Source organism: Ctenopharyngodon idella, chromosome 10, assembly GCF_019924925.1.
Source record: "Ctenopharyngodon idella isolate HZGC_01 chromosome 10, HZGC01, whole genome shotgun sequence".
Taxonomy (NCBI): domain Eukaryota; kingdom Metazoa; phylum Chordata; class Actinopteri; order Cypriniformes; family Xenocyprididae; genus Ctenopharyngodon; species Ctenopharyngodon idella.
The window spans coordinates 35,580,704-35,607,266 of NC_067229.1; the positions used below are offsets into that span (position 1 = coordinate 35,580,704).

At 37.8% G+C, this 26,563-nt stretch overlaps 2 protein-coding genes across 6 annotated transcripts in view; one reads left to right on the forward strand and one right to left on the reverse strand.

Annotated features, from left to right (window-relative positions):
• The window catches only part of LOC127521406 (protocadherin Fat 3), a 60,155-nt gene extending 39,309 nt beyond the window's left edge, over positions 1-20,846 (reverse strand). For 3 of the 4 annotated variants that reach the window (XM_051910646.1, XM_051910645.1, XM_051910644.1), the window contains exons 1-10: positions 20,692-20,845; positions 16,808-20,099; positions 10,893-11,210; positions 7,151-7,212; positions 3,502-3,816; positions 3,176-3,386; positions 2,561-2,632; positions 1,828-1,964; positions 1,112-1,387; positions 194-404 (exon numbers count right to left, since the gene is read on the reverse strand). In XM_051910646.1, coding sequence (XP_051766606.1) covers positions 194-404; positions 1,112-1,387; positions 1,828-1,964; positions 2,561-2,632; positions 3,176-3,386; positions 3,502-3,816; positions 7,151-7,212; positions 10,893-11,210; positions 16,808-20,099; positions 20,692-20,748 — 4,951 coding nt within the window. In that variant the 5' untranslated portion in view covers positions 20,749-20,845. Of the gene's footprint in view, positions 1-193; positions 405-1,111; positions 1,388-1,827; positions 1,965-2,560; positions 2,633-3,175; positions 3,387-3,501; positions 3,817-7,150; positions 7,213-10,892; positions 11,211-16,807; positions 20,100-20,691 lie in introns of all 4 variants that reach the window. The other variant, XM_051910647.1, reaches the window with a different exon arrangement.
• Positions 20,847-21,272: 426 nt separating this feature from the next.
• Positions 21,273-25,948, forward strand: chordc1b (cysteine and histidine-rich domain (CHORD) containing 1b). 2 transcript variants are annotated; one of them, XM_051909706.1, is made up of 11 exons: positions 21,273-21,459; positions 21,892-21,941; positions 22,053-22,109; positions 22,255-22,412; positions 22,621-22,724; positions 22,810-22,868; positions 22,971-23,041; positions 23,583-23,688; positions 23,940-24,059; positions 24,238-24,300; positions 25,635-25,948. In XM_051909706.1, exons 1-11 carry the CDS (start codon positions 21,396-21,398, stop codon positions 25,800-25,802), a joined length of 1,020 nt encoding a protein of 339 aa, XP_051765666.1. In that variant the 5' UTR covers positions 21,273-21,395; the 3' UTR covers positions 25,803-25,948. The 2 variants fall into 2 exon arrangements, with proteins under 2 accessions (XP_051765666.1, XP_051765667.1); XM_051909707.1 differs by lacking the exons at positions 21,273-21,459; positions 21,892-21,941 and having other exon boundaries at positions 22,053-22,163.
• Positions 25,949-26,563: the final 615 nt, after the last annotated feature.

Sequence of the window (26,563 nt, forward strand, 5' to 3'; positions counted from 1 at the left end):
TGTCACTTCATCATGAAAAGAGGCATTTCAGGTAAAGGATATATCAAAGATAAATCTTAAGATTTATGACATGTTAAAAGAACGAGCTAATGCATCACACTCAGCGGCATAGACAATCAGTTTTATTCAAAACAGCTGAACAATGGAAATCAGGGAGTGTAATAAATTCAAGAGCAGAGAACACAGTGTTTACCTGCATCAATTGAGTAAACTATCTCCCCGTTTCTCCCTGAGTCTCTGTCTAGTGCGATCACCTGCAAAGCTGACGTTCCTGGTGGGGCTGACTCAAACACCGTACTGTCATAAATAGTGCGAGTAAAAAACGGTGGCTGGTCATTGGCATCCTCCAAAGTCACAATAATCCGTGCCAGGTCTCTGTAATAAGGAAACTCTTGATCTTTCACCTAAAAAAAAAAAAAAAAAAAAAAAGGAGGAGAGACAGGGCGACAGACCTGAGGAGAAAAACTAATAGTTTTTGCATGGAAAAGATTTGTGAGGAAACAAGCAAAAAGAGAAAAAAGAAGTAAAAAAGACAGCAGACAGAAAGGAACAGTTAAAAATGCAAATTGTCCAAATATAAAATCTGGTATGCTGAACTATATTTAGGATTATCTAAATTACTACATACTGTAAAGATCATTTACAGTGGGTTTCAAGAGTCCACACTGATTAAAAATGTAACTAAAACCAGGAAACAAATAGAACATTTTTAATTTTGAACAATAAAAAAAACATGTAAAACATTTAAATATTTTCTGAATCGGATACATCAGGTTTTACACACACTTGTGGAGCCCATTCCAGCATGATTCTGTCAGCAAAGGGGGAAAATTTAACAAGAAAATCTTGATATTTTTTTTTATCTATTTATATATCAATTAATGGTAATATAATTTAATATAAAAAAAAAAAAAAAATTATAATTCTTAGAATTTTTAAATTAAAAAAAAAATGCAAATAGTGAAGCATTTTCATTAGTGATCTCAGACTTTTGGACCCCACTGTCACATGTGAAATGGTCTGTTTCAGCTTTGAAATCACTCATCATCAACTAATCTACCAGTACATTGCAACCTCAGTATGGTTGCATAATACAAATCTTGTTTCTTACCATAATAGTAAGGATGTGCCGAGTGCGGACCTCATAGTCCAGTCGATCTGCTGTGTACATGACACCAGTACCAGGATTGATCCTAAACATCCGCATGCTTGCCGGATCAACACTGCCATGGATGGAGTAGCTCAACTTTGCCCGTTCATCCTTGTCCCTAGCCCGAACGCGCAAGACTTCAGTGTCGGCTGGCGTATCCTCAGACACCACGACTTCATATGTGCGCTCAGAGAAAATGGGAGTGTTGTCATTGCTGTCCAAAACCTTTATGTAAACCTGTAGATACAGGAGACATATAGTCATTTTTAGCTTTTCACATAGAAATTCGTCTCATTTAAACAGATACCTATAACAAGTAATCTACACTGTTGCAATATGCACTGATGTCAAAACAGCTTAAATAAGAAATAGAAAATGCACATGCTAGAGTGACAATACGATGTGGGTTTCTGGGACATTGGAATACTCAGCAGCCCCTGGCATATCTGAAGACATATTCAGTGAAGATTATATAGATATCTCTTTCACACAGCAAACTTACATTGATAAAATTAGATAAAAGCTGGCACACTGCTTGACATCTTAGAGATGTTTGTCTCTTGGTTATTTCAACCAACAGCTGCCAGGAATACTATTTTTGCTAGTTTCTTGCAAAGTTACCAGTCCTGATTCTGTTAGAAAAAGTTTCCAGGATGTTTATACAACTAAAAATATACCTGTGTAGTGGTGGTGGTTGTCCCATCTGTCACCTGTACCGTCATGTTGTATAGAGATTGTGTCTCTGCGTCTAGAGGTCTGGCTATTACTATGTTCCCCAACCCTCTCTGAATATCAAATGGACCATCATAGTTTCCTATTACACCAAGAAATCACAGTTAGCATGACCTGAAAAATTAAAAGTGCATTTATTTATTCAACGAAGAGGTAAAGGTTTAGCAGAAAAGGATCAAGGTGAACACTCTACCAATCAAACTGTCATGCAGTTTTGCGCTTCTGTGAGAAATAAATTTTTTATGTTTCACAGCGATTCATCAAAGTTTCACGGCATTCGAAACATCAGCTTTATGTTGGGATCTTTCCCATCAGCCTGGGGTGTCTTATCTTCGACTCCCACAAACATCTGTGTTAGGTACAAGCCTCTTCCCGGCAGATTCTCAAATCATTAATTCAGGTCCATTCTGACGGATAAGGGCAAACTTTCTGAGCATCTTTAGTATTCATTGCATGCATCTGTTCCAATTCCACTCAATTTCCACTGCACTTAAATGAGATCAGAAGACCCAAAGTCTGGAAGGTATCTCAGCACTCAAAGTGTTTACAGGATTGAGCGCTTCACGTTTGCCCTGCGGCAAATGGAGTTTTTAAAAGCGAGTATCTAAAAGTATCAGATAAACTAGCCAACCCTTCACACACAGGAAAATAACTACAAAATACTGACAGTTAGCCTACCACTGTCAGATGAACAGTTTCCACCACAGGAGCTCTGTGGGATATAAAACATCTCCCGTGACGTCCTTCCACCTTCTCAGAGACAGATCCAGATGAATGGAAAGAAAAAGAAAACAGAAAATTGACATGGATGTCAAGAGCTCAGATTAAGCTAAACAACTTTTTAAATGCTTATTCATTTGGGATTTTTCCAACTTAATTTACACAAGCAATGCCCCCACGTGGTACAACATCTGCAGTGCTCAGCAAAATCCCAAATATTGAGAGGGTTTAATCAAGATGCATATTCAAGATGCCTCTTTGAATATTTTAGTTGACTAACTTCACCATCCGTACATCTTCTGTTGCCCAACTATGAGCAGAAAATATAGGTGCAAATGATAAATATGTACGAGGAGTAAATCATTGTCAGCGTAGTTTACCACAGATGTCCACACCTTTAAATTACATTTACATTTATTCATTTATCCGCACGGTTTTATCCGAAGCAACTGAGGAATGCTACAACACAAGCGATTCATCCTAAGCAGACAGTAACATCAGTAATATTACAGACATTAAAGTTTGCAACCAGACTTAATTTATGACTGGAACTGCTGCATTATTGATGCTCACCAATAATGTCGAACCATAAAGGAGTTGCTGTCTGCCAAACCGAGACCACTCCAACTGACTCATACACTTTGGCGTTTTCTGTCACTGTGAAGTTGTAAATGGCTGCGGTAAATCGCAAGGCTAGTGGCGAAGGCACAGGCTTCCGAATCCATTCAACATGCAAACGGGTGGTCGACCACTTCTGAGGGGTCCCATTGTCAATGGCTTTTATCTGAGGAGGGCATACAAAATATGAAGTAGAAAAGGCTGAAAACTTTATGCTGCTAAAGCTGCATATGAAAAAAGCTTCAATATGTACTGAAATACCCATCTGTCTGGTACTATACCGTGAGAATATCATAGCCACCAGCCGTGACCATCTTCTTGGAAGACACCATGGCTGTCTTAGCATCGATGACGAATTTGCCATCATCATTTCCATCCACAATGCTGTATGTGAGATCTGCATTGGACCCTTCATCTCGATCGTAGGCGAAGACTCTGTAGACGGGGTCACCGCGTTTGTTGCGGTCCCGCTCCGGAAGGAGGATGCGGTACACCGACTCTTTGAATTCAGGCGTATTGTCATTCTCATCCTGAACATGCACTATCACCCAGACGGTGGACTGCCTGAAAATCCCTCCTCCATCCATAACTGTAACCTAGATAAACACATATAAACAAAATTATGATGAAAATGCACAGCTTGTGAAGATAAAGTGCGTTTGAACTTCAAATATTATCCGATATTAACAGGTCCAGGTAGCTGCAAGTACAGTTTCTGATTGGTATGTTCACTCATTGTCTCTTCATACATTCATAAAATGTTTCTTGAGCATCAAATCAGCATATTAGAATGATTTCTGATGGGTCATGTGACACTGAAGACTGAGGTAATGATGCTGAAAATTCATTTGGCATCAAAGGAATAGATTACATTTTAAAATATATTAAAATAGAAAACAGTTATGTTAAAATGTAATAATATTTCACAATATTACAGTTTTTACTGTATTTTTCTTCAAATAAATGCAGCCTTAAACATAAGAGATTTTAGGACCCCCTTGAAAACGAGATGTTATCCTTGTAATAAATTCAAATTCAAAATTGAATTTTCTTTCAAAAACATTACAAAAATCTTACCGACCCCAAACCCCAAGTAGTATGTATATCATTAGTATATATATCCATTTCCCCCTGCTTATTCTTTACAGCATCTGCACAAAAACCTTTTCATTTCTGCACAATCTTTGCACTACAAAATATTTTGCAATAACACTGCACATTTAAGAGTGTATTTTATTTCTGTCCTGCAACTCATCCCATTTCATTTGTACTATAAAGATGAAAACATGCACAAAAATGAAACCTCAAATTAAGCAATCCGATTTTTGACGTACAGACATTAAAACAGGCAAAAAAAAATTTCCAGACTCACAATGAAGGAGGAACCTGAGCCATATACTGTATAGGGACTCGAGTATGGTCTCTTTTGGGGCCAGTAAGTGACCACTTAGCAACTACCTAGAACACCCTAGCAACCCCACAGCAATGTGCCAAAAACCATTCGAACACATAGCAACCTCATAGCAACTCTTTGTTGTCAAAAGACATAAAAAGGCTAACAAAAAAAGCCTATAAATAAAATAAACAAAACTGGCTCTCTCTACTCAAAATCTATTTTAAAATAAATGAACAGAAAAATAGATCAACTCAGGCGCATTCTTCAAAAAAGAATGCAATGAGCCAACTGATCTCACTCTACATAGAGCTCCACTGGATATTCCCAGAGCTTGATCAGAGACTGGTCACAAAAAAGAGGCTGGGGCAAAGTACACCACTGCAAACTCACAAGCAACAGATCATGAAAGCCTCTATGGACTAAATCTTTAATGGGGACCGTCCGCCGTCAGCGCGGACACACTGGAGACACTGATGCCTGTGCTGCTCTCTCAAAGCAGGCACCTTGAGGCGCTAGATGTAAGATGTGAACTTTGAAACTAGAAGCCTTCTGCAGAGTGAATCATCATTTAGTGAACACAGAAATCAATGGCCCTCATTCCACTCTGTCCATGTAGGGCAGGGATCACGGGGAGCCACACCCATCCCATTGATCAGCGCTACTGTACTGCCCTCATTGACGGATCAGTAATTTAAGGGCTGCTCACCAGACTGTATGAAAATTTGCACATCTGCACGTGTTTTGGTGTTAAATAAGAGTCCTTGGTCAGTATGCGCTGGCTTTATCCTTTCTGTCACTCATATTGCAGATTTAGGCAAGTCATTTGCTGTACTGCACATTATAAGACATTAGAAATTAAAAATCACATGGAAACATTGTTGCCTTTACATCCTGGATGTGTAAAGCCATTCCTCACTCGATACTACAACTGCTTCCCCTTATGTTCCAATGAATTCAATAGTTCACTGGTAGCATCTCCCTATTTTGTTCAACAGATAAATGTGTCTCTAAAATAGATAATAAATAAGTCAATGTGTATCCTATATGATAATCAATAAAATACTTGAGGCTATTGAAAAGTGATCATTTTAACTTGCTCTGTAGTTATATCATAGTTTCAGTACTTGTGACTATTCATGGAATTACATGATTTCACCATTAACCGCCCTTGAGAATCAATGACAAACTGCATGTTTTGCTCTTAAAAGGATAGTTCACACAGCAATCAAATTTTCTTCCAGTTATGTAAATCTAAAACTTTATGTTCTTATTTGTTCAGTGTAATTAAAAAAAGGGGAATTTTTAATGAATGGACATGCTCCTCTTTTCCATACAACAATAGTTCATGGCAAGCTCACAAAAAAAAAAAAAAAAAAACTGCAAAATATAATAAAAGTAGTATGATGTGCACTAGATTCCTATTAACATCACTATTTCAGTGATTTACTACTGAAAATCTTTTCCTCCATTGGAGCTCACAAACTCATTCACGTTCATATCCAATTCAAATATTTGTCTTATGTTTTGAAGTAGCATATCATTTGATTAGAGCCTAAAGTTTTTTTGTTTTTTTGGAGCTTGAAAGCCATGGTCACAATGAATTAGATAAGTTTTGAAAAGAGAAGCATATGCATTCTTTAAAATTACTCCTGAATTCCACAGAAAAAATAACAGCATGAATTCTGGAATGAGTAACACAGTGTTCCATTCAACTTTACTACTGTACTTTCAAAAAAGCAATAGAATGTCATTTGGAAGTCAGACTTCCAACTTGGAACTCTCTGATTTTGCAGAAAGGACACAAACAAGGTAATACCCAGGCAGGGAGATGCACACAATTAACAATAAACATTTCATTTTAATGAACTAAAATGCATCAAAGAGTAAAATTTCATATAATACAAGTCAATAAATCAAACGCTTAGAGACAGGTGTCTAAAACACAGTAAATCATCATCTCTATTAGACCTGCAAAACAACTGCTATCCTCGTATATAAGCTATGCTCTACAATTTGATTGCTAAGTTATGTTTTTGAAAATCAAACACCTGTAAAGCAGTACCGTTGCCATTTTGTTTACTTACACTACCGTTCAATAGTCTGGGGCCAATAAGTTTTGTTTGTTTAAGAAATTAATATTTTTATTCAGCCAGGAATGCATTAAATTGATCAAAAATGACAGTAAAAACATTTATAATGTTACAAAAGATTTCTATTTCAAATAAACACTGTTCTTTTCAACTTTGCGTTGAATACCAAAATATTAAGCAACACAACTGTTTTCAACATTAAAATGTTTCTTGAGCACCAAATCAGCATATTAGAATGATAGAAGGATCATGTGACACTGAAGACTGGAGTAATGATGCTGAAAATTCAGCTTTGCCATCAATGTAAGATACATTAAAAAGCCAATATCGAGTAGGAATATTCCACCGAGAATTTTGAATAGAATGCAGCATTAATATTTGTTTTTTTATTTTTGAATGAATTACTTATTTTAAGGTACAATCAGATAGGTAAGGTATAAGTACCTCTAGGAAGTGCTCTGCTTGTTGCTCTCTGTCCAGTTTCCTTGATGTGGTAGTGATGAGTCCTAAAAAACATTTTAAAACATTTTTTACAAAATTGAATAAGCAATGAACTATCATGACAATTGTGCCATGTAAGGGCTGCAACAATCAGCGAGGAGAGCCGCCCCACTCGACAATGATTAATAACATGTCAGCAAGGGTGCATAAATTTACAAAATATTGTTTGTTTATTTCAGAAAAAAATAGCAGCTCAAGACAGAAGGGCCTAAAGTAAACCCACAGATGGCATCTAGTAAATGCATTATTTTCCAACCCCCCGGTGGCTGTAACTAAGCTTTAAAAACACTTCAGTGCAGAAAGACAGACAGAGATTGAGAACAGGAAGACATTCCTGAATATGAATGCTTCCTTAAGGCACAAGACATCTGGATGCTGGAGTCTGAAGGTAAATAACTTTAAGTGGGTCTATGGGATTGACAACAATTCCTGCTGTGGACAAGCTGGAGAAAAGAGGGCTTAAAGAAATAGGGGGGAAAATATTATATACCCACCCTCATGTCATATAAAGCCCGTATGACTTTCTTCTTCTTCCGTGGAACAAAAAAAGGATACATTTTGAACAATGTACTTAAATTTCAGTCAGTTTCTCATCCAGAGCTTGGATTATAGCACACATCAGTTGTATGGATAAAAATACATTTTTGGTGCTTTTTCATCTTTTTGAAGCTTGAGAGCTTTGGTCCCCATTTTCTGTGAATTTCCCCTTTTGAGTTCCACAGAACAAAGTGATTCAGAAGATTCTCTGAGAGACCGTTTTTTTAAAATATACTGTATATACACCACGCACAAATGTGAAATACAACATTTTAAAGAACACTGTGACCATTTTAGCACATATTCCCATTATTTACCTGAAATAAATCTATTGTATGTGATTTCTGAGCCAATGATTCTCAGTGAAATATAACCATGGCAACAAAGAACTCCTGATGGCACAGGTTGAATCGCACTGCTGGAATCCACAGTATTCCCTAATGTGTGTCATCCAGAGAGACTCAATTAGAGAAATTAGAGAAGCTATGAACTCACAGAGCCGATGACGAACACAATGGTTGTGAGGAAAGTGTATAGGAAAAGGATTTTTTCCTCATATGCCATGCAATTAAATATGCTGTAAAGATATTCTCGGCAGGGCATTTGTAACTAAAAGAAATTGTAAAAGATATGACTGTATTAGAAGCAAACGCTCTAAACTAATAATCAAACAAGCACTCTCTATTTTCAGGGTGCAGTAATTGGTTGCTGGCTTAGTCACAGCACATTTGTTTTTATAAAAGAGCTCACAATGCAATTTATCTGAACACTTAGGCTGAGTTCAACAGGCAATCACAAAAAGAGAGCTAGATAAGTGGGGAGCAATTACAACGGCTTTTCCCAGCAGTGGCTGAAGCTAAAGTAGAATCTATGACTGCAGTCCAGGGTCAAACTATAAAACATTCAAGGTTTGATACCTTTGGGTTGATTCAACCATAATTTCATTTCCTTCCAGTTTTTGTTTTTCATATATTTCATCCTTGAGCACTCATACTGGTCCAAAGGCTTTCATATGTCATGGAGATATACAGCATTACTTCTCTCCTCTCCACATATCAATGCATGCACACACTCGCTCACATCTCATTATATATATTGAGTTAGATTTATTGAGTTTAAACCTCTGTATTCCAGTGTAAATATGTGCTGCCACATGCTGCCTTGAAGGGATTTGCCGATAGTAGAATGAAAAGCTTTCCTGCTGGCACCAAACCTTGTTTAATTAATTCACTGACTACTGCTGCATACATAAGCTCCCATGACTCACTACTTAAATGACAAGGAAAGCAGCACCCCGGTGTAATCAGCAGTGCAGCATGCACCCAGCATGCCATGGGATCAGAACTCTGCATGTGTGTTAACTCTTCACACTAGAATGTTCTGACACTGATGCAGATTACAGCTTCTGCTGCTCAGTTTGTTTAGTAGTACTTGTGAAATGATCTGTGAAAGCAATAGGAGGTTGGAGACACTGCACTCAAATTTCAAAGGAAAATGTGATCAAAGATTAGTTTCCTTGCAAATACAGAAGGAAATAAATGATGTTATTAATACAGTTTTTCCTGTAGATTGTTTATTTCCTGTAGATTACAAAGGCAAATGACACAAAATGCAAATCACACACACACAATATATATATTATAATGTTATATATACACACACACACACACACATATACATACATATATATATATATATATATATATATATATATATATATATATATATATATATATACACATACACACACATACATTATATAATATATATATATATATATATGAGAGAGAGAGAGAGAGAGAGAGTGAGTGAGTGTGTATATATATATATATATATATATATATATATATATATATATATATAACAAAATTTTTATATTTAAAAATGTAAATGACATTAAATGTAAATTACATAATTTTATGCAATATACCCTTATATATTACTATTTTTTATTTCTATAATAAAAATGTAAATTACTTAAAATGTAATTTGCATATGTCTATGCAGTATAATTGTATAGATCACTTATTAATTACTAGTGTAAATGTTTTTTGTTAAATGATTAATTCAGAATTTAAATTTCCTGATAATTTACCCATGTCATCTAAGATGTTTATGTCTTTCTTTCGTCAATCGAAAAGAAATTAAGGTTTTTGAGGAAAACATTCCAGGATTTTTCTCCATATAGTGGACTTCACTAGGGTACAACGGGTTGAAGGTCCAAATTGCAGTTTTAGTGCAGCTTCAAAAGGCTCTACACGATCCCAGCCGAGGAATAAGGGTCTTGTCTAGCAAAACGATTGGTCATTTTCAAAAGAAAAAAAAAATAATAATAAAAATGTATATACTTTAACCACAAATGCTCGTATTGCACTGCTCTGCGATCCGCCATGCATTACATAATCAAATTGGAAAGGTCACATGTGACGTAGGTGAAAGTACGGATCCAGTGTCTACAAAGTGAACATCATATGCCCTTTACAAAAAAAAAAAAAGGTGAAACAACGATGTTGGATGATTTTGAAGTTAGAGGAGAAAATGAGATGGAGTTTTTCGCCCTATCGCACTATTTCCGCCTACATCACACGTGACCTTTCCAACATGATTACGTAAAGCGTTGCGCATCGCAGAGCAGTGCAAGACGAGCATTTGTGGTTAAAAAGTATATACATTTTTGTTTTGTTTTTTTAAAAATGCTAATCATTTCGCTAGATAAGACCCTTATTCCTTGTCTGGGATCATGTAGAGCCCTTTGAAGCTGCATTGAAACTGCAAGTTGGACCTTCAACCCGTTGTATCCCACTGAAGTCCACTATATGGAGAAAAATCCTGAAATGTTTCCTCAAAAACCTTATTTTCTTTTCAACTAAAGAAAGAAATACATAAACATCTTGGATGACATGGGGGTTAGTAAATTATCAAGAAATTTTATTTCTGGAGTGAACTAATCCTTTAATTTTTTTGATTACTTCAAAGAAATAATAAATATGATAATTAATATACGTCTATAATATTATAATCCTTATAAATTCTCAGCAATCATTGATAGGCTATTTGCAATTAACTGTGATTAATGTGCCTAATTTAGCTTTTATGTTTTTTTGTTTTTTTTAGTTTGTTTCTTCATAATGAAAAAAAAAATTCTAACCTGTGTTGGAATCTATGGAAAAGAAGTTCTGAGGATTTCCGGCAGTGATACGATACGTGAGACGGCTAACTGAAGCGGTAACGTCAGGGTCCCGGGCTTGGATACGGACAACAGACACATCTTTGGGAGAGTTCTCCATGACGTACGGGTGGTAGATGGGTTCAGAGGTCAAAGGTGCATTATCATTCACATCCTCCACCTGGATAAACACCTCAACAGAGGCAGAGAGAGGCACCACACCTCGGTCTGTCGCATATATCGTTAGCCAGTAGGAATCCTGAGTCTCACAATCTAGGGTGCCAGTGGTGTAAATCATTCCTGTAAGAACAGAGGAAAAACATATTTAATATCGATCACCTTTTTGATAAATTCAACAAGAACTACTTCACACAGATTGTGAGCTTTTATGACAAATTCTTTTTATGGCACATCAGCCGATATCAGTACTCTAGCCAGAGTGAGATGGGAACATTCACTTATTTTTCAAGCTATTCATAACTTGGTTTGTGATTCAACCACACATCAAAAACCCTACCATGAGTCAAACTTTGGTGTCAAACTTTATTAAACTGTAATGTGCCTAACATTTTGAGGAGATTAGAGTCAGGCTGAAAGATTAATGTTTTTAGACACACTCTCCCAGAAACTAAAGTCAGTTCAGCAGAGTGTTTCAATACAAGAGCTGGTGTGGTCTGCCTAAAAGTGTAATTTCTCTTCAGATTTTCTCTGGGGAAATTTACTCAACTGTCAACGATACCTGAGTCCAACCTAAAGCAATTCAGAGAAAATGCCTCTTTTTTGAGGGACAGAGCTTCATTCTCTTACTACAGTCCAGTCCATTGCCTACAACTAAACTGTGAAAAGATTAGACGCATATAAAAGAATCTTCAATAAATTATTCAATTTTTCATTTCTTCATAAGAAAAAAATACCGTGGTGATGTGATACATGAGATGCCAACATACCAACTGAACCATGACAACATACCCTGAAAAGATCAATGTAAGTTTGATGAACTGTATCTTTTTCCAGTGCAATTACAAAAATGTTCAATAGCTTAGATTTTAAGGTATGCAGGTATACAGAAAATTTCCTGAAGTAAAAAGTGTGACAACTAGCCCCAGTCTCCTCTATATAACATTGTGTCAAACAGTCTGTTTACACTTTGGGTGCAATAGTAACACTTTAGGGGACATGCTTGCTGAGCGGACAGATTTTTAGCTGGTGGTGTCCAATCTAAACTGACATCTTGGACATTCCACTAACTTTAGATGGGCTGGGAATCCCACCGCAGGGTACAACGGCTCCACTCAGAGACTATATGACCTTCAGGTCTTCAGCACGGCACATCTAATCATTCCTGACCAAAGTGCTGGCTCTGCCATTCTATGATTAGGAGCGCTTCGACATTGCATCACGGGCACATGCAAATACGATCACTGATAGGAAGGGGCATCACTGACAGAATGACCCATTTCGTGGCTGTGCAATGCAACGCTGTGAGTCGATCGGTCAACCATGGCACAGAACAAAACCACTCATGCGCGCAGTGATTCAGCCGAGGGGATTCCGAGCCTCACAGTTACTGGAAGCTGAAAAAAAGAGGAGTACTCACACAGCAGACAGGTCCCTGATACTTACTAAAACCTTAAAAGCAGTTAAAAGTAGGACACCCAAGGGGACAAAAGACACAAAGGATACAGGGACATCTGAAGCTGACTGAAGGGTTCTTCAGTGAGCTAACAAAGTGTGACAGGTCAGTTTGCCTAAAGGAAATCTGCTATATTCACAATACACACCTTCAAAGAAAACAAAGCCAGTTCCCCTTATTTGACTTTTCAATCAACCTTTTAAAAAGAGCAAAAGACCACACAAAATCTACTGTAGATGGAGCAGACAAACATTATCTTAAAAAGTACTTTGGACTCGTTCACTAATAATTTCATACAATTTGCATATTTCTGAGTGGATGGTGCATTGTGCACACAAACTTGTTCTTACCCATGTTCTAATCGATGATTGCGGATATTAATGAAGGAGCGCATGCCCACATCTGGTAATTGGCCATTTAAGGGCTTTCCGCACAACCTCACCTTTTCTGAGAGCATGCGCAAGATCTTTGAGTAGTGAAATGTATGCCATTCTCAAAACCAGTTTAAAACACATTAAATGGTTTTATTAAAAATGATTGTTGGTTTAACTTAAAGTAAGCAACCTGGTTGCCTTAAAATTGAGTTCATTGAAACTAAAAATTTGATTTAATACAAAGAAAGAGATTGGTTTAATCAACAGAAATTCTAAATATTATGTTGTCTGTGCTAAAGGTTGCTATTTGTTATGTATTTTATCTACTGTATACTCAGAAACAATTACATAAAATAAACTTTTGTGAAGTAAAGTTACTCATTACATTTCCAATAATAAATGGAAGAAAAAAAAAAATGGAAAACTACTTTTACAAAAAGATTAAAAAAAAAAAAGTGAATCATTTTTAGTTTTAATGTATGATCATGATTTCTGCGTGAAAATGTTTGTATAGAGATTTTACACATGAGTTATAGTAAATTACGCCAATGCTGTAAGCATACTAGCATATATCAGAAATAGTATGAGTGGTATGTTAGTATGCTCCTCCAAATTCTGCCTAATATTACATCTGGAGTCAATGTAAAAAATAATAATTGAAATTAAACCCTTATTCACCCTTCAGTCCTCCTTTGAATAATTAAAACCATCAGAAACAAATTATTAAAACTTTTTAGGACATACATAATGTTAATATATAAAGACTTTAAGACAAATAGCAGGTTATCAAGCTGAAAGATTTGTTTATGACCATTTCTCATACGATTAGCAAAAGTCAATACATATCAACCTGACACTTAAATGAGAAGCATTTTGAGCTACAAATAGGAGTGATTTACCCCCAAACAGAGAAATGAAAAGTGTACCAATTCATCTAGATATTGCAGCAAAAGTGAATTTGATGGATGGAGAGAAGGTTCACTAATGAGCCGTTTCTTCTGCTTTTAAGCATGCTAGATTTGTTATCCTGCAATAGGAGTCAATTGAGGAGCAATTCAGACTGAAATTCAGCCAAATGTACTCTTATTACATACACGTCTTGCAACTCAGGGAATATAGGAAACAGCTTGCCCTAACATAGCCAGAGTTTTCCAGGAGTAAACAACTTTTTAAATTTGCAAAGATGTTAAAAATGTATATGAAGTTTGCTTTTTAGTATGCACAAAACCCTTCACATGAGATAACTATATAACTTCAGTGTGGGGAAAACAAAACAAAAAAAAAAGTTCATTGATATATCACATTACATACTTTCATCATATTCAGAAACCTTTCAGCCAAACTGCAGTAAATTCATAAGCCACACAAGCAAATAATGCTCACTCTCGCTCTGCTTCTATACATTCATATACTGATAAACAACATCAGTCGAGTCAGAAATATGACAGATGGCATAAAAAAAAATGACACAAAGTTTCAGTGCTGTCTGGAACAGGACTCTACAGACTCAGTCATGTTTTCCACAGTTTTGATTCAAAGACTCTAGCTTTGAAGCTGAGGATGTTTTGATGGATTCCCACAGGTTCTGATGCTGAGGATCAGAAATTCTACAAAACACGAGGCCTGTCCCAGCTCAAATTAAACACAGATTTACACTAAGTGCCTGATTTTGTAAAGCATTTGAACACGAGATGCTAATTTGTAGTCGCAAAAGCGACTAGAGCTATGCAAATTATTTGACACGATGCAATTGCCATTCAGCTGATTGTGAATCTCCACAGATCATGTCATTGAAAACAGCACTAATTCCATCTGCTTCTTTTGCTTTACAAGCCATTGCTTTTAGCATTTATCATTATTCATGAAAGTCAACCAACAGGTGTGTATTATAAGCATCAAGGACTGCATATGGAGCTAGAAGGCAGAAAATCGGTGCCGTGTCCTTCAACTGGAACAGACTTAAAAAGATGATTATGTGTTTTGTGGTTAGCAATATCACAAATAGGTCCAAATTATTCTCTATAGAACTCACAAATTACAGAAATAACCGTTTAAAATGCAAAACACGTTGACGCACATGCTATTTAGTTTAATAGCAGATGTTTTGCTGCAAATAAAATGGTAGCCATAATGTAATTTCGTAATATTCATTACATTTGGTGTCACCATTTTAATTTCAAATTCCCTGAAAAGAAATTATAGTTAATATTTTAAGACGTAAACAATCAAATATTCATAATTTGTCAGAATTTGGAACATAATCAGGCAGAACTAAGCCATCAATTCATCCTTCATGTCTACAAACAAGATCAAGGGCAGCTGTTTTCATGCAAGGTATCTTGAATTGTAAGGAGTTCACAAGCATCACAACTAAACATGCTGAAAAAGCATTTTACTCTTTCACATAAATCTTTTCCCTGTCCCTTTCATTCTACTCCAAATCTGCATCTTTGTTACGGTGAGAGAGACATTTCCTTTGTGCCATGCAGGCATCAAAAGGAAAACCCTTGATATCTCACCTGAATAACAATCCAAGTTCAAGAAGTGTGTAAGAGGAAGTGGGCTTGTGGTAAAGATCCTCGACTCCCATACGCTCCAAAAATATGTTATCGTTCAAAAAGCTAAACAGAATACATCAGTCTTGTGCAGTGTGTGGGGATGTGCAGCACAAGCGGCCCTTTGCTCAGGTGTCTAAGAGATTTTGACATAAAGGACTTAACCTGACTCTGGAGAAAAAGAGGCCAAATCTCAGAGGCAAATTAGAGCTGAACTTGTTTCTCGACAGGCGTCTGAGTGAGAGTGCACTCTGATTTATTTCCCAAAGTGTGGGCAGGAATACCAATGCCTGCTCAAAGAAGCAGAGCGCTCTGCCGATAAGGCCTTCATAAATCCCACCAGCCTTTTTAGTTCACTCTTGCATCTGCGCAAAGAGACTTCTTATATCGGAATCACTCTACATACAAACAACTTCAACCCAACACATCTCATGTGGTGACCAAAATCAAGTGGCTTTGATTTCTGCTTGTTTGGAAGTGTATTGCATAACCTGCCCACTTTCAATCATCTCAAAAGTCTAGTGACAATGTCAAGGACTTGTAACACACCACACAAGATGGCAGCTAAATGAATGTTGGAAGGCGGATATGTAGCGGGCGTGCTGTGCCAATGCCACTGTCCTTCCTTGTCCCAGAGGTTTTACTTTGAAGATAAAAGACAACTCTTGTTCTCATGTATCCGCTTCCCCTACAACTTGTCTGTTGCTGCTGGTAGGGCATTCAATTCTCTGTGGAAAATCCATGCTCATTTGAGGTTCTGGCACAAGCGTGCACCACTCGCTTACTTTAAACAGGGGCCTGATTAACAGGCTCAGCCTAATTAGCTGACATGTGAATGGAGGACCACAGTTACATCCCACTGCCCGTTGTAGTTCTCTAATCAATAGTCATTAGTTGTAATTAATAGTGAAGCTGGCACCACACAACAAGCTGTGCAAGTAACTAAGCTGTTTTTTTTTCTTCAGTATTGCAAATATCAGATCTCACATAACAGATTTTGAAACACAGACTGTGTTTGAAATCACAGGATTCAAACCACACTGAGGTTAAGTCCTACCTTTCTAGGTCAGTGGTCTTCTCCAGTGGCAGCAATTTCAGAGGCAATTGTAGACTCAGAGCACAAATTCATTGCCAAGAGAAATAACATCACAGTGACCTTTTAATACCATTCAGTCAGCACACGGCAGTAAAATGTTAGGGCATAAATTCATAACCATTTTCACAGGTTTTGTTTTATTGTGCAAGCATCGACTCAGGACTTGTTAGTCTTTAAAGGAGATAAAACATAGCAGACAACACAACCAAAAAGCACATAAAGAATCAAATTATAGATACCTGTTTCTTCATCAATGGAGAACCTTCCAAGACCACTTCTAGCTTTGATAGAGTATCTGATCACTCCATCTCTGCCCTTGTCATCATCTTGAGCAGTCACCTGGAGGACACTTGTTCCATGTCGAGAGTTTTCCTTCACAGTGCCCCTCACTGCAAATTCTGAGAAGTATGGCTCGTTGAGGTTCTCATTGACATCAATGACTTCCACTTCAAGATAAGACTCGGAGCGAAGCTTCACTGGAAAACCCAAGTCCTCTGCAACCACTGAGAGATTGTAGAATTGTTGCTTCTCATAGTCCAGGTCCTTGGCCACCTTAATGGCGCCACTTTCAGCATGGATCTTAAATGTCCCATTGAAGTCATTGGACAGGGAGTATCTCACCCATCCACCAGATCCAATGTCTGGGTCTTGCGTTTGCAGCCAAGCTACAACTGCACCTATAGGAAGGTCCTCCAACACACGGCAACTGTAACTCCTGGGAATAAACATAGGGGCGCAGTCATTTACATCCTCGAGGTACACTCTCAGGGTTGTCTCTGAGAACATCTGATTCCCTCTTTCTGCCTTATCTCTAGCCTGAATTTTTAGGGTGATTTCCGAGATGGACTCCCTGTCCAACTGACTAGACACATAAACAGAGCCGGTCTCACTGTTTATGGCAAACAGAGGGGTGTTTGTTAACAAGGTGTATGAGATTTCACCGTTCTGACCGAGATCATCATCTGAGGCTGTGACCTGGATCACTTCTGTGCCGATGGCTGCATTCTCTGGTACAACAGCAGTATAGCTCTTGAGGGAGAACTTTGGGCTGTTATCATTCACATCATCAATGTTAACTGTCAGCAATCTCCAGCTGGATTTCTGTGGAAGGCCCAAGTCATATACAGTTATGTTAAGGAGGTACCGGTCTGATCGCTCACGGTCCAAAGGCTGATAAATGTAAATTAGGCCGCTTTCCATGTCAATATTGAAGCAGCTGTCGATGTTCCCATCTGATATGGCATGCAGGACGCGACCATTGAAGCCTGTGTCACCATCATTCGTGTTCACTTGAAGGACACTGGCACCCACAGGCATGTCCTCACGAACTACAATATCTGATGGAAAGGATTCAAATTGAGGTGTCTGTCTGTTGACAGAAAAAAGATCTGTGTAGCCTTCATCCACTTTGGATTTGCTAATAGCGGAGGCTCTTTTCAGAAGTTTCTCAGCCAACTTTTGTGCAACTTTTGTGTCTCGACAATTGAAACTCCTTGCTGCCATTCTGCCTCTGACCAATGATATATTTACAAAGGTGGGTTCGGAAAGCAGCTCGCCATCTGACGCAGCTATTATCAAGTTGAACTGTTCATTCTTTACACTTAGTGCAGTGAGGGGTCTTTGCAATGACAACATTCCAGAGTTTGGGTTAAGACTGAAGATATCTTGCTCATTTCCAGACAGAATCTCATATTTAACCAGCCCAAGCTCATCAATATCAATGGCAGACATGATGATGATCGTCTGGCCCACAGGAAAATCACGTCCTATTGAACCTTTACATGACACACGCTCAAAAAGGGGTTGGTTGTCATTAATGTTCAACACTCGTACCGTGACATTGACTTCACTTTCTCGCCTGTAAGGAGAGCCCCAGTCTGAGGCTCGGACAGCAAACACGTATGTCTCCAAAGAAGATTCAAAATCCAGTTCTTTGGATGTTGTCAGCTCTCCAGTATTTTGGTTGATGATGAACGGGAGGGGCTGAAGGCTGGCTATGCTGTATGTTATGCATCCATTGTCACCTTTATCATCATCCACCGCTGTTACAGTGAGAATGACAGTGCCAATGGGGATGCTCTCATTGACAGAGACTTCGTAAGATGTGCTGGTAAACATCGGGGAGTTGTTGTTAGCATCCTCAATTGTGATTTGCACCTTTGTCGTCATGCCACTCACTCTCTCCATCACTTCCAAATCAAAGAGCTCCTGGCTTAATGTGGTAAACTGTTGCGCTGTTGAGATGACACCAGTGAGTGGATTAATGATAAAATAAATCGAATCTGAGGTCAGGCTTAGGGCGTAGCTGATGACCGGTGGTCTTGGAGATATCCTCACAGTCTCTATAATGGTCCCTGGTGGTGCAATCTCGATAATTGAGGTTTTGTAAATCTTCTTTTCAAAACTCACCTTCACAGACTGTGGTTTTTTCACCAAGAGCTGAACAGTCTGAGTATTGGAGAGCCTTGGTGGTGTGCCTCTGTCTTTGGCTTGAAAAGTGAGATTGCAACCGTAAGGAAATTTATCCCAGTTGACTGGTTCAGACATCTTTAGCTTGTACTCATTTCCAAGTGGAGCTCTGTCAAAGAAAAACTGCTCCTGCGGGTCACCTGCGATGATGGCAACCCACTCAATTTCTCCATTGGGTCCCTCGTCCAAATCTTCAACAGTAACAATGGCGTATACTGGCTCTTTGTCTGATATTAAAGGGTAAAGTGCGATTGCATTCAGTGTTGGTGCGAACTCATTGATACGCACAACACTGATCACTAGTTTGGCTGTACTGCTAATACCACTGTTCCCATAAACCTTCATTCCACGATCCACTGCTAAAACTTCAAGGGCAAATCTGCTTTTCTTATCTGCATTGAGCTTGGCTGTGAGCGATACCACCCCACTGGTTGGGTGAACAGCAAACTCCTCCACATCTTCTTTGAAGAAATAGTAAAACTCGCCATTGGAGCCGATGTCTGCATCAGTGGCGAACACCTGAGCCACACTTGCTCCCAATGGAGTACTTTCTGGAATATCAATGGCATAGGAAGTGGGAGAAAACAAAGGTCGGAGGTCATTCATATCCATAATTTGAACATTAACTATCACAGAAGCCTGCAGCATGCCTTTGCCAGTTGCCCTAACTGTTAATGTATAATTATCCTGCACTTCACGATTTAGGATGGCAGCACTCCCACTGTTAGTCCGTATGCGGAGAAAGCAAAAGTCCCCCAACACAAATTCCTCAGCCTGAAACAGCCCCTCATCGTCTCCAGATTCAATTAAATATTTGATGTCCAAAGAGCCCAACTTAGATAGAGCAATCCCCATTTTAACCTCAGTCCTAATGTATGTCCGAGCTGCAGAGTTCTCATAAATGGTGGCATTGTAGATGGAGGCGGTAAACTGAAAGGAGAAGGACCCTCGCTCCTGCAGTTGCCCCAAACAAGGAAGCAGGTGGAGGAGCAATAAGAAGAAACGGGTGAGACGGATCCTCATACTGCCCCCAGGGCAGCTGTTTATAGCCATGCCATCACCCTGCAAATAAGAGATATATGCAGTAAACCATTTCATCTAGGGCATTTATCTCAAAAAGACATAGCCCTATTGCTCAAATAGATGTGATGGCAGTTATTTATTCAGAAGCCCTTGGTTTGGATTAAATTGTCAAAAAAAATAATAATGATAATAAATACCTGACCCTGTTCTCATTGGACTCAGTAATACCCTTTTACAAAACACTGACAAGCCAGTTAAATGGTAATCTCATTGCAAGATTGATAACAGCAACGAAGAGCACAAATTACGATTAACCACCAAAAATTTGAAACACACAGCAAATAATATTAAAATAGTCTTGAAAGAAATGTGCAACAAGAGACATTTTAGCTAAATTACATATTATCTACAGTTTGACATTATTTGTATTGCATTTAAAGTAAATAACTTTGATCATGTCAAACAAAACCAATCCTCTCTGATGAACGCACGACTCTCCATTAAAATAGGATTGTAATCAAAGGAAACTTTCAACGCTGGGGAGCCAAGTAAAAGATGTTTGTTACCGAGAGCGAGCAGTCACTTGTTCTCCGATAATGAGTGCATCAAAAATATGTGAATGAGCTCTTACCTCTGGCTTAGGGAGAAAGAAATCTCTGCGCTGCAGACGTCCAAGAGCCCGCTCCATGAAACTACATCCTTCACTTCTTTGCCATACAGGACTCACTGCCACTCACAGTTGACTGTAAGCAGTGGAGCGCGCACCTCTAAAGCGCGCTCACGAGTGCACGTTATCCCGTGAATGCGCAAACGAAACCGGAGTTGGTGGTGTTGCTGCTGTCCCATAGCAACAATAGGATCTAAATCTTATCTCAAACAAACCTTAGATAATTCGATTAATGTGTTTATGCAACATAGAGCGCAGAAAACAGTTTATGTTCTTTAGAATATCGATAAAACATATTTATGGTTATTTTAATATAAAATTACAGATTCATGGCATGCAAACAAATATTAATAATAATTTTAATGTGACGGAGTGAAATAGTAATGGACAAGGTTCGTTTTCATGCACAGCCTTGTCTGTGTTTTTAATGTAAACTCCGTTATGCGGTGCATCCCTTCTCCCACTCTGCGATCCCATCATTCCAATTCCGAAACATTCCGAAAATTCACGATTGTAGCCGAAGCGCAGAACGACAAATTACGGAAATCCGCGAAAGATTCCGGAAGGGACCTCGCGACGGGAAGCTGCAGCAGTAGCGAGCTAGTTAAGACTTCGGATCATTCCCTCTTGACCACGTTTTACAACATACGTTTGCATTTCTGTCAATTATGTCTGTACTGTGTTATAATAAGGGATGTGGACAACGTTTTGATCCCGACAAGAATTCAGATGGTAAGACTTAAGATAACAAACGATAGCCGAATTGCTATGGCAGATAGCAGGGTAAATTTGGAAAGAAAATCACTTGTTTTTAACAACATTTATTCATATACATGTATTAACAAAACATGACTGCCTCTTAAATGGGTCACATATTAATATTATTTGAACGTTATTTAGCATGTTAATTTAGTGAAGCATCTACAATGAGCTGGTCATTAACGTTTGAATGATGTTTAATCAATAACACAGACTTCGTAAGTTAATATTTACTTGTTTTATAGATGGCTAGAATACAAGCGAGTTATATAAACGGCTTAACGAAGAATCCTGTAGCTGAGCAGTTAGTTGTTGGAGTTACTAACTGACTATAAGCTGCACAGACAGATATATGACCATATTCCTGTGACGTCACATTTCATAATCACTCTCTTCTTATCATAGATGCATGCACATACCACCCCGGAGTGCCAGTGTTTCATGATGCATTAAAGGTGTGGACATGCAAAAAGATCAGTTTACTTATTATTGGAAAACATAATCGTGCCATTGTTACTGTTTCTCAGAGTTAAACCTATTAAATTGTGTCTTGTATTGCTTCCCAGGGTTGGTCTTGCTGCAAGAGGCGGACAACTGACTTTTCAGATTTCCTCAGTATTGTTGTGAGTGCTACAACTCATCTGTGATGAGACCGAATGATCATCTTCATAGACAGAGTTGTGTATTTGCTCATATAGATTAAAAATATCTAATTATATTGAAATGGCTAAGTCTTGAAATGTTTGTCTGTATTTATGAATCTCTTAGGGTTGCACAAAAGGCCCTCATAATCAGGAGAAGCCCTCTGAGCCTGTTAAACCAGAGGTGAAGTCCTCTGCAGACAAGAACCTGAATGACATGAAGCCAAAGTTTGATGAATGCATCACCCAAGCACCAAAGCCTCTGGAGTCTATTCAGCGACCAAGGTAAAAACTCTCGAAAAGGACAGTCTTCCTCGTTTATATTTTCCGGCTCATTAGTTCAGATGTTCAGAAGATAAAGTAATGCAGCATTAAATCTACTAAAGAGAACAAGTTCTTCTCATTAACAGTCCACCCAGCCGAAACCCACATTGATGTTACAACCTCTTAAGGATAAATGACTGAAAACATCCGTTTTTAATTGTCTTTGTAGTCCAGATGAGCCTTTCTCCATTCTACAACAGAAGATCTCTCCTTCACTCAAACAGGCTTTAGAAAAGCTGAAACTAACTGAGGAAAATGCACCGGAGATAAAAGGTAAGAATAGCCAACCCTCCTTTTCCCTACCTTTTTATATTTGTCTTTTAATCTGATGCATTTTATTCTCTTTATTGTATTATAGAGGAGGATAGTGATGAAATTAAGATAGGGACGTCCTGTAAGAATGGAGGCTGCAGTAAGGTACGGTTCGCTCTGTCTGCTTCTCCGATTAGAAATCAAGGCACATAGGGTTTCTTTAGTCCATCATATAAACAATGGATTCTCATTATTCTCTTTTTTAAGACATTCAGCGGACAAGCCAGTGATGACGAGACGTGTTTGTATCATGCTGGTGTACCTATCTTCCATGAAGGGTAAATTAGCATCCAATCAAAACTGAAAATGACTACTAGAAACTACTAGAAAAGTGTAGATGGAGAAATCTCAGATATATCCATGGATTCTGCAGTGTAGGGTATGTTTGCACGACAATGATGTATTAACAACGGAAAAGTTTTTTTTTTTTTTTTTTTTTTTTTTCGTACAGACGACAATGTTGCCAAAACAATCCCCTTTCACACGGTTCCGTGAAAATGACCAAAAATGCTGTATTATGGATGCCAGGCCAGTGATGTCATTAGACACATTACACGCCTATAGACTGAACACGTAATACGCATACACATGACATCACCGTTTTTACATGTTTTCGTCGTTTACAAACATTAAACACACACGAATGTCACATTTGGTTACACTTTGAAGTCCATTTTCAAAGTTTGCGTTTTCAGGCCCCCAAAATGCTGTTGTCGTGTAAATGAACGGACAAAATGCATAAAAAGTTTTCTGTTTTTAGTTGAAAATGATGCTATGTAAACTGCCCCTAAGTCTTCTTTTTTTCTTTCCTCATAAAAGTATGAAATATTGGAGCTGCTGTAAGAGAAAAACCTCAGACTTCAACACGTTTCTGTCTCAGGAGGGCTGTACCCGAGGAAAGCATCAGTGGAATGCGAAAGATACAGTAAGTGCCTACCATGAGTTTTAAAAGTCAAGGCACTATATTACGTGTATTGGATTTTTTCCCTGCATTTTTAAGACCGCAATGATACAGTATTTTCACATACAATCTAATAAAACAGTGTAACACTCTAGTAAGTCCATATGCAACTCCCAAATGTACAAATAATTTGTTGAAGACCAAAATATTGAATACTTTTACATGTGAATTTTGTTTGAAGTGGAGGATGACATTTTTTTTAAATGTGTGTACAGGGAAAAAAGGTTGTACCATGCAGGTTTGATTGGCACCAAACAGGAAGTCAGGTCATCATTTCCATTTATGCCAAAAATTCAGTACCAGAGCTGAGTTTAGTGGAGGGGAACAGCACTGTGGTAAGACATCAACGTCACATCTGTTTTTATGCTGTCATTACATAGAAAATGTCATAGGTGCTTTTGTTTTTAAACTAATTCCTGTGCTCAATATTTTACTGTATAATTGTACATTTATTTGCAAAATTCTGTATACTGGTAATTTAAAATGTGCAAATGTGCATCTTTATTCTTGCAGCTCAAAATCCACATTATATTTGAAGGAGAGAAAGAATTTGAACAGCAGATCAGTTTGTGGGGGGTGAGTATTGTGGTAGATTTTTCTCTACACACCTGACTTAAAGGGATAGTTCACCCAAAAATGAAAATTATCCTATGATTTACTCACCCTCAAGCCATCCTAGGTGTATATGACTATCTTTTTCAGACTAACGCAATCTGAGATATATTTAAAAATATCCTTAGTCCTCCGAGGTTTATAATGATTGTAAATGGGGGGCTGATATATTTTTAAATATATCACCGATTGTGTTAATCTAAATGAAGATAGTCATATACACCTAGGATGGCTTGAGGGTGAGTAAATCATGGGATAATTTCATTTTTGGGTTTACCTGGGTCGTCTCCTAGTTGACACCCGAGCGTCTACTTTTGACACTCAAAAATATTTATACTCTAGCACTGCATCTACTAGTCGACAACTGACTTTGAGTTGGTCAATGTCTTGACCCTTTTGAACACTATCACTTGGGAATAAGGTCTCTTGTGTTCCCTAACCTGCTCCGCAGCAATAACCAGACAGACTCCAGACTATGCCTTAGAATATGCTTTAATCACGGCCAGAGGACCTCGTATCAATCACAGAGAATCCCACCAACAAAAAGAATACAACAGCTTATATAGGATAGGATGGCAAAATCAATTCTACATGGCAAAGCATTCTACAACATGATTGGTTCTTCATATGTCAAATGCTTCTGTTACTAGGTAAAGCAAGATCTGCCCAAATCATGTGTTTATTAGTTCATTGGTTACTCAATATCATGGGGCTATCATATTTAGATAGTTGTCTTGCTGTCCCTAAGTTTCATTTCCCCTTTTGTTATATTCAGATATGATTCAGACACTCTGACTTTGGCCCAAGGTTTGCGGACATTTAGGTTTCAAAACCATATAAGTGCTATTCCTGCAAGAAAAAGAAATGTTAGTTATGATTAATTAAAAATTCCAGCACAGTATTTAATTGTAAAGAGCTTACGTCAAACTTTTTTTTGTTCATTAAAGCTTGAAGTGTATACATTTTGTGGCACTAGCATTACCGGATAGAGTAAAAAAATAAAAAATAAAATAAAATCTAAAAATAGGTTTCCCAAAGTTGCCTCTGCATATTTAACTGGGATATGACCAAGTATTTTAATTTTACAATATTTTAATATTCAATATTTTATTAGCAAGTGGATAGTTCTGGTCCTAAAGGATTTTCCACTCCACATCATGCCTAACACTTAACTGTTCTAAATCACTGTAAACCATGACTTTTTGAGGTTTATTGCATTAATATAAATTTCAGCACCACAATGAAAACAAAGCATGACTTTAATAATTCTGAGATTGTCTATTTGCTTTTCCCTTAAGGTAATTGATGCAAGTAAAAGTTTGGTGAACATGATGGCTGCCAAAATTGAGGTTGTGTTGAAGAAGGCAGAGCCAATGTCATGGGCCCGACTGGATCTTCCACCTGCAGCTCCTCCAAAAGAAAAAGAGAATGTAAAAGATGTTGACAGTGAGGATGAGTGTGATTAAATGAAAAGACTGTAAGAGGACCACCATTATCAGCTCTGAGTGGGAACAATTTTCTGATTCTAAGGTTTGATGCATAATGAAGCATGAATGTTATGTATATTCTGAAAGCTTTGTCCAAGGTCAAATTATAGATTTATTGTACAAGACATGTTTGGAGGGTTTTTGTTTTTAAGAACCAACCAACACTTATTCAGACTAAAATATGTCCAATCCTGTAAATGGAGCACTTCAGTCCACTTTATTTTGGCTGAAGCAAAGTTGTTGAAGCTGCATTCATTAATACTGGTTTATTTGGAGCAAGAGTTCACACTTGATGCATCAAGGTGAAAGTGCACATTTTTCTTGTGAAAAATTTGCTATTCAAAATTCTAAATGCTGTGAAACTGTTAATTTGCAAATTTAAAAACTGAATTAGACCAGGATTTTTGCAAAGGATAAGTGTGTTAAGTGCTTGATAATTTTTCCCAAAAAAAAAAAAAAAAAAAAAGCTGCTGAAGTATCCAAAGTTTAATTTGAATCATTGTCTTCTAGATTAACAAGCATGTTAACATCAATATTATAGTGATGTTCAGGTCATCCTGGAAATAGTCACGTACTAAATTGTGACTGGTGTTAGTTTACGCTGTAACAGTGGCACAAAACCAATGTTACAGTGGTTAACATTGATGCACATACAGCCAGCAACAAGACTTATGCCACTTAATGTGTTGAGTTTCATGACAAATGGCTAAAAGAACAAGTCTAAAACTTTGCAAGCACAG